At 41.0% G+C, this 8,391-nt stretch overlaps 1 protein-coding gene across 3 annotated transcripts in view; it reads left to right on the top strand.

Annotated features, from left to right (window-relative positions):
- Positions 1 to 1,181: 1,181 nt before the first annotated feature.
- The window catches only part of CP (ceruloplasmin), a 72,358-nt gene continuing 65,148 nt past the window's right edge, over positions 1,182 to 8,391 (top strand). For 2 of the 3 annotated variants that reach the window (XM_040480446.1, XM_040480448.1), the window contains exon 1: positions 1,183 to 1,522. In XM_040480446.1, coding sequence (XP_040336380.1) covers positions 1,377 to 1,522 — 146 coding nt within the window. In that variant the 5' untranslated portion in view covers positions 1,183 to 1,376. Of the gene's footprint in view, positions 1,523 to 8,391 lie in introns of all 3 variants that reach the window. The other variant, XM_040480447.1, reaches the window with a different exon arrangement.

Below are 8,391 nucleotides of genomic sequence, written 5' to 3'. Positions count from 1 at the left end.
GCACAATAGTTAAAGGTGGCTCTAGAAGGAGGTCTTGGGACATACCGAGCATTGGAACTCAGTTTTCTGTATCAGGGCAATTACTTAAGATTACTATAAGCTGGTGGGAGAAGTATTTCTATGCCTTAACTTAGTAGATCATTTCAATTACCATTCGGACAATAGTCCTCCCAGACTGAGGTTTTACAGGTGAGGAAACTGAGGTTAAGTTTCTTGCCTGATATGACGTGGTGCCATCAGATTTTGATCTTCATCCTGCTGTCTTCCCTGGTACTCACTATTGTCCTTCTCTGATTTTCTTTTTCCATAGCACTTGTTGCTAATACTAGCTGTGTTCTCGCTTCATTTGTACATTACCAGTCTCTTGCAAGCAGAACATAAGCTGATGAAGGTAGGGTTTCATGTCTGCTTTATTCACTGTTGTATCTGCAGCACTTGGAACAGGGTCTGGCACACAGTGGGCTCACTCACTAATACTTATTAAATTAATGAATTATGCAAACATCAGGGTTCTTTCTCCTATGCCAATCTATTTCTATAAATAACTTGGGACAAATACATAAAATGCATTGAAGGATTATATTAACACAAAATGTGCAGTGTTACAACCAGGATTTTCTGTTAATAAACTTGTATTCACTTAGGGCAATAAACCCCTATTTACTAAGACCAACCTTTGCCTTTGAAAACAGATCTACTTATGTCTGCTTTCTTTAATGATAAAACAGAATTATCACCCCCTGTTATGCTCTGCTAGTTATTTTGCATATAGTAATGCAGAATAATTTGGCAAACTTTCTATGCAGATGTGTTAAGAGCATACAAAATAGATAAATCTTTCACAATAAGATTCTTATTGTGGGATACTTAAATTTGGCATGCTAAATATCGCACTTCATATCATCAAGTTGCAATCAAGTATTGTTAGCCATTTCAAAAGTAAAGAGTGACACATTTTAATCCATTTTGCCTAATTTCCTCATGATTTATTAACAGTTCACTGCGAGCAGAGCACTGTACTGTGGCATATTGTTCGAGGAACAAAGGGAGCATTTAGAGATGATTTTTGCCCTCCTGGAATTTACACAACAAATGGAGGAAAGCAGAGTTATGCACACTCTAGTGGCTCCAACAATAACTGTTGGCTTTTTTATTTGTAATCAGAGAAGCCTGGCAACAGAAACCTTTTTTTTCCCTCTGGGCTTACGAGAACTGAGCCGAAGTGGGAAACGTTATTTGCTTTTACGAAACAATTTACTTTTGTGCAACCTGAAGATGTGTCAATCAAGCAAATAAAGGAAGAAAGCCTTATTTATAAAATTGCCTGCTTCTGATTTCACTTTGTTGCTTCTCAGGCTGCACGAGGGAAAAAAAAAATGAAGATTTTGCTGCTGGGTCTTTTTCTACTTTTATATAGTAACTCAGCCTGGGCGAAAGAGAAACATTACTACATTGGGATTATCGAAACAACTTGGAACTATGCGCCTGACAATGGGGAAAAGAGACTAATTTCAGTTGACAGGTAAGTCACTATTTTTATTGTGTACAGACCAAATTTATAAGTTATCAATTAAAAAAGGGAAGAAGATAAAATGTTTTATTAATTTGTTGTATATGGAAACTGCAAAATGTGCAATTGAAATCCGGGAAACTAATAAAACTCCTCTAAATTCCTGGGCACGTTTTGGTGGGGGTGGGGTGAGAAGGCTGCTCGACTGATTTCCCCTTGGTCCTGGGGGATCTGTGTGAGCTTATTACCTCCTCCGGTCGATATTGCATCTTTCACCAGGGTTCAGTCTTCTTGTCTGTTTGTGCAGAAGTACTTTAATTTAAATAACAACAGTACAAAATGTTATGTTGATTATACCACTTATTGATTATTAGCAGGTAAGACTAAAATGATTTTTAATCCTTTAAAACATCATTTATAAAAATCAAATACAATTTTAATAACCATGACTGTGCTTAAGACTTGTTAGTTGACTCACAGTTAATTAAGTTTCTCTTTCTCAGCGTTAGCATGCTAATCTGGAAAATGGAGATAACAAAACTACTTTATCGGGTTCTTTGAAGAGTGGGTGCACGTAAAGCTCTTAGTACAATGCGAGGTACATCAGACATGCACAAAATATGTGAGATAGCTATTGTGATGCCCCCCCGCCAAAAAAACCTCTGTGTAACTTAAATGTTTTCGTGTTTCAGGTGTAAGCCCTCTTATTTCAAGCAATAGTCACCATACAATATAGAAAAGCACAAGTATAGCTCTTGATGTTTTTATAATGACGTTTATACTGAGGTCATCAGTCTTAATAATGCCAATTAAACATTTATCACTAAACCCCATGTTTACTACTTTTAAAAATGCATTTTAGGGTTGCCTAGGTGGATCAGTCAGTTGAGCATTCAACTTCAGCCCAGGTCGTGATCTCGCGGTTCAGGAGTTCCAGCCCTGCATTGGGCTCTGTACTGACAGCTCAGAGCCTGGAACCTGCTTCAGATTCTGTGTCTCCTTCTCTCTCTGCCCCTCCCCAGCTCATGCTCTGTCTCTCTCTCTCTCTCTCTCTCTCTCTCTCTCTCTCTGAAAGATAAATAAAAACATTACAAATTTTTTTAAAATGCATTTTAATGCTGATAAAGCATAAATGAACCCAATGGCAATCAGCTGCTAAGATTATATCTTTAAAAATAGCTAAACAAGTATCCCAATCTTCATAATTGTTGGTTCTATTGACGGATATATGCTATTCTCATTCATTTTATGTATGTTTGACATTTTTCACAGTAAAAAGTAAATACATAGCTGCTAATAATATCTGTTAAATTACTAATTTAGTGATATACAGTAAGCAAAGTTTCTGACCTAAAAATAACTGATTGTAAACAAAACTAATACATCCTACAATATTTTTTTTTAAACCTGGTTTTGAGGTAGTATTCTCTTCTTAGGAATAGGACCTATTTTCATGACTTCACCAAATTATTTTGTATGAATGCAAGATTTTCCCTGATTAAATACAATGTAAATTATACATGGTTTCTATAGGGAAACAAGACACATTAAAAAAAAAAAAAAAAAGTCTGCTTTACTCCAAGCCCCCATCCACCATTCTTCTGCTATTACTCATGATTAAAAATCAAATCAGCTTTACTGAGCATAAGCGAAGTGCAAGACATTGCTCCAAGCATGCTTCAATGAAGAAGTCTGTAATACCAGAAGCTAGAGAAGACAGAAGAGAGAGGGAGTTTATTAAGAACAGGGCCGGGAGGGACGCCTCGGTGGTTCAGTCGGTTAAGCATCCGGCTTCGGCTCGGTCATGATCTCACAGTTTGTGAGTTGGGGTTCTGCGTGAGTTCGAGCCTCGTGTCGGGCTCTGCGCTGATAGTACAGAACGTGGAGCCGGCTTCACATTCTGTGTCTCTCTCTCTGCCCCTCCCCTACTTGTGGTCGCTCTCTGTCTTTCTCTCTCAAAAATAAATAAATAAACATAAAATTTTTTTTTAAAAAAAGAATGGGGAGGGGAGGTGGGGGTCAGAGGATTCCTTTGGTTTTAAATATTCTTATGTCTTGTCTGTGTTTAGGGAGGTTTTGCAACATTGGTTTGATCATCCGTGGCTTCAAGGACAGCCTAGAATCTTTGGACTCTAGATGGCGCTGCTCACTCTGCCTGTGATCTTTTTTTTTTTTTTTTTTTTCCAATTACATCTAACTGTGACTGTTGAACACAGATTCAGCAATTTTGCCAACACTATGCTAAACTTTTTGTATAGATGAGTTTAGGTAGCAACTTGTTTCTCCCTTCTTTGTGTCTGATTACCAGCATGTCCAGCGGTTTTAGTTTCTTCGGGCTGCTATAGCAAAATACCACAGAAGAATACAGAAATGTATTTTGCAGTTTTAGAGGCTGAGCAATTCAAAGTCAAGGTACCAGCATGGCCATGTTCTAGTAAGAGCTCTCTTGCTGGTTAGTCCTGGTTATAGTAGCCTATTCACTGTGTCCTCACATGGTAGAAGCTACAAATCTCTCTGGAGCATGTTTTATAAGGCCCTAATCCCATGTATGAGGGCTCCATGTTTATGACCTAAGTGCATCCCAAAGGCCCCATCTCCTAATCCACCATGTTAGAGGTGGCCCTAAACCTCCAGAACCTGTCTGTATGGTGAGCGAATACTCTGTGATCTGTGTTATATTCAGTGGTGCAGTTGACTTTAAAATAGGGAGATGATCTGGGTGGGCCTAATCTAAACCAAAGAATTCTCTAGAAGAAGAAGAGAAAGAAGAAAAGAGATTTGAGGTGATTCAACAAACTGCTGCTAACTTGAAGATAGAAGACGCCACTTGAGAAGGAATACAGGTGGCCCTGAGGAGGCGGCTGAGGTCCTTGGCTTACAGCTGGCCAGGAAGTGGGGGTTTCAATCCTACTATCGCAGTGAACTGAATTCTGCCAATAACCTGAATGAGCTTGGAAGCAGATTTCTCCAGCTCCTCCAGATGAGTGCTCAGACCAGCCAACACCTTGATGTCAGCCTTGTGATAACCTGAGCAGAGAAGATAGTCATGCCATGCCAGACTTCTGACCCACTGAGCTGTGAAACAATCAGTGGGTGTTCTTTTAAGCTACTATGTGACAATTTGTTATTTGGCAATGGAAAACTAATGTCCTGTGTCTCAACCGATGAAGACAAGAATCCAGAAACTTTTCCCATTACCGACGTTTCAGTAATCAAGTCTAAACATAAGCCAAGACCATTCAAGTACATTCTGAATTTATGGAAAGATGTAACTTTATTATCATCTTACCGAGTCAGTATAAATTTTTTTTTTAATTCCACTACCATAAAAACTCACTTCTGAGTCTGAATCTGCCAGAAATTATAAGAGTTGGCTATAGGATTCTAGAAGATGGGGGGATAAAAAGGTGGGATATGATTACTGAGAGGGAGACAATATCTTTGTAATGAATAGAAAAGAGCATGTTACAATTGTCAACAGAAAGATCTACAATTAACGTGAATTATTTGCTTGATTCAAAGAACAACTATAATAGATTCTTTTGACTGAATAACTGGCAAACTTACTGCAAACTTCCAGTAACTGACCCTAGTCCCCACACTATGTTCTTGAAATTAATGTTTATTTTGAGAGATGGAGAGCGCAACTGGGGGAGGGGCAGAGAGCAAGGAGGACAGAGGGGTTCTGCGCTGAGAGCAGTGAGCTTGATGTGGGGCTTGAACTCACAAACTGTGAGCTAATGACCTGAGTTGAAGTCTGACACTCAACTGACTGAGTCACCCAGGTGCTCCTGTGCCCTTGAAATTAAATAGACACCTCCTAATGATCCTTTGATGTTCCTTTGTAGACAGCACATAATCAAATAGACCTCCCCCAAAGTATCACATGATGTGAAATATTTCCCAATTTGGTCAAGAGTTCATTTTGTTTAAAAAAAAAAAAAAAACAAGATGGGAAACATATTTTGCATACTGCCATGTATATAAAAGCAATTCCAAATGTTAAAAACTCTGACTATAACTTCAGATCAACTACTTTAAAAGCAATTCTTGCCTCCCCCAAATCTCTGTGTACAAAGAGTGTACCCTGAAGATTGGGCAATGCTTGTCCTGTTTCAGGAGGTGATTAATATGGGAGAAATGTGCAGTGAAGGCATTCTGGCAAAGCCCACTGAATTTTATTGGAACAGGACGTGACATACTCCCAAATGTTTCAGAGTCATGTTCAGAAAGTATCAATACACACTGTATTGAATGAAGCCTTAAGAATTTGAGGGCTGGGCGCCTGGGAGGCTTATTTGGTTGAACCTCTGACTTTGGCTCAGGTCATGATCTCACGGTTCATGAGTTCAAGCCCCACCTTAGGCTCTGCACTTACAGTTCAGTGTCTGCTTGGAATTCTCTCTCTCTCCCTCTCTCTGTCCCTCCCCCGCTTGTACACTCTCTCTCTCTCTCTCAAAAATAAATACACTTTTAAAAATTCAATAAAAAAGAATTTGAGGGCTATTTTAAAACTTTGACCTATGTAAAATGTGTATCAACAGGGCATTTTATTTATTTTTTAAACGTTTATTTATTTTTGAGACAGAGAGAGACAGAGCACGAATGGGGGAGGGTCAGAGAGAGAGGAAGACACAGAATCAGAAGCAGGCTCCAGGCTATGAGCCATCAGCCCAGAGCCCCACGCGAGGCTCGAACTCGCCGACCGCGAGATCGTGACCTGAGCTGAAGTTGGACACTTAACCGACTGAGCCATCCAGGCGTCCCTCAACAGGGCATTTTAGAACAAAGATTAGAATCTCTATTTAAATATCACCAGGAGGGGCACCTGGGTGGCTCAGTCAGTTAAGCATCAAACTTTGGCTCAGGTCATGATCTCACGGTTTGTGGCCTCTCACCCTGCGTCAGACTCTGTGCTGACAGCTCAGAGCCTGGAGCCTGCTTCAGGGTCTGTCTCTCTCTCTCTCTCTCTCTCTCTCTCTCTCTGCCCCTGCCCCACTCACATTCTGTCTCTCTCCCTCTCTCTCAAAAATAAACATTAAAACAAATTTAAATAAAATATCACCAGGACTCATCTCCTAGCAATAAGAGATGCTGGAGGAAAGTTACCCTCAGATGTGAATGGGCCTGCATAAGACTGAGCGGGCCAGGGTCGTCTGGTGACTAGAGAGGAATTGTCTTTGCGCTGTGAACTTTGCTACAGCCGTATGCCAGACTAACACTGTACTCTTGCTAACCTCCTTGCAGCACTGAGTACTGCAGGAATCTGCTTTCAATCTCAATGGTCTTCAGTGCCTCAGAATTTTGCTGTTGTTAAACCATCCACTTGTTAAGACCATTTCTGTTAATATGAATGCTGCAGTTTTAGAGGAAGAATTCACACCCCTGTCCTGTTTTCCCATGCATTTGGATGCCCTTGAAGTCTCTCTGAGCCTTCCTGAATCCATTTTTCTATTTCATTCTAACAAAATGGAAACCACAACAATTAGAAAATGGAACCAACTGAGAGAAATAAAACAAAGGATGCCTCTTCTTTGTTTTTCTAACTTCCAGCTTGGCCCCCTTCCCATCAAAAGGGTTCATTTTTCGGTGAACAATCTGGAATCCTGGAGTTCACACAATCCAGGAAAAGTGGGGTCCTTGGTATGTGGTGCCAACGATGAGATCCTCATGATCGATGTCCTCTGGTCAGTCCAGTGCGTGGTGCTCTGCTGTTTCCAACACCTGCTGCCACTCAAACTCAGCCTCCAGGACCACCACTGCCTCCGGCACTCAGGCTTAATTGGATGTCCTCATGCAACTATACCAACAGAGGTCTGGCCGCCACCAGGATATGGCCTGGGAACAGAACCTGCCACCCTTCTGTCTCACAGTCCCAAGAAATCCCACTGCCTCTGGGATTAGGCAGCTCTCTTTTCCTTCACTTCGGAGCCTCCCGCTCAGGTTACCCATGAGCCCAGAGCGGCCTGCCTGCAATGGAACACAGCTGGGTGTTTGTTAGAAACTATGAACGTCTGGGCCTGCCCCAGAAGCAAGCAATCAGAATAAATGGGGCTGGGGCTCAGGAGCTTGCATTTCCTCAAGGGCCTCAGTAGATTCCTACGCACATCAAAACTTAGGAAATATTGGGCTTACAGCTCTAGAGTTTTGAAAAACTGGGCCTTTAAACTTCGCAGCAAGGGAAGTTCAGAGCTTCCAGACAAGCCCTCCTCTCTTCTTGAAGAAAAGAAGAAGTATTTCTCACTCTTTCCGAGGAGCTTACAGTTGAGGAGACAAGACAAAGTTTATTCTTCAGTCAGATCAGCCGGCTCCACAGGAATTAAGAAGAAATGGTGAGGCATCAAAGATCCCTGAGGTGAAAGTCCACAGCACACACACTCACACGAAGAAGCACAACCCCCAGATCATCAGCCTGAGTGTTAGCACTTTTTATTCTATCGGAGGAGATCCCATTTGTGGAGGGGCTTGCCAAAGTCCAGGTTTTCGGTGAGTCCTCCTAAATGGGTAGATGTTGTTACTCACCAACAGATCCCAATGAGCTACTTAGAGCCTTCTGTTAAGGACAGCCTAAGAATCACTTTAAAAGTGTGATCACCAAACCCACTTTCTTTCTTCCCTTTTCTTTTCTTCCTTTTTCCCCCCACCCCCGCCCCGCACTACAATTTGCTTTGCTAACATTTTTAGAAAAGTTTCGAGCAACTATTAATCAGCCATAAAGCAGAATATAAACATTCACTAGTCAAACATTTTCGGTAGCAAGGGATTAAAAGAACATAAGGGTGATTTGCATCCAAAGGTAATTTTAAAACCCACATACACTGCACACATCAATTCCGATCTTGATTTAGTGCTGCTAAAGGAAATAAAAAATGTAGGATTAG

The sequence above is a fragment of the Herpailurus yagouaroundi genome, unplaced genomic scaffold, assembly GCF_014898765.1.
Source record: "Herpailurus yagouaroundi ecotype Mexico unplaced genomic scaffold, PumYag 159, whole genome shotgun sequence".
Lineage (NCBI taxonomy): Eukaryota > Metazoa > Chordata > Mammalia > Carnivora > Felidae > Herpailurus > Herpailurus yagouaroundi.
The sequence above is the reverse complement of the archived record's forward strand: the minus strand, read 5'-3'. Positions and strand labels throughout refer to the sequence as shown.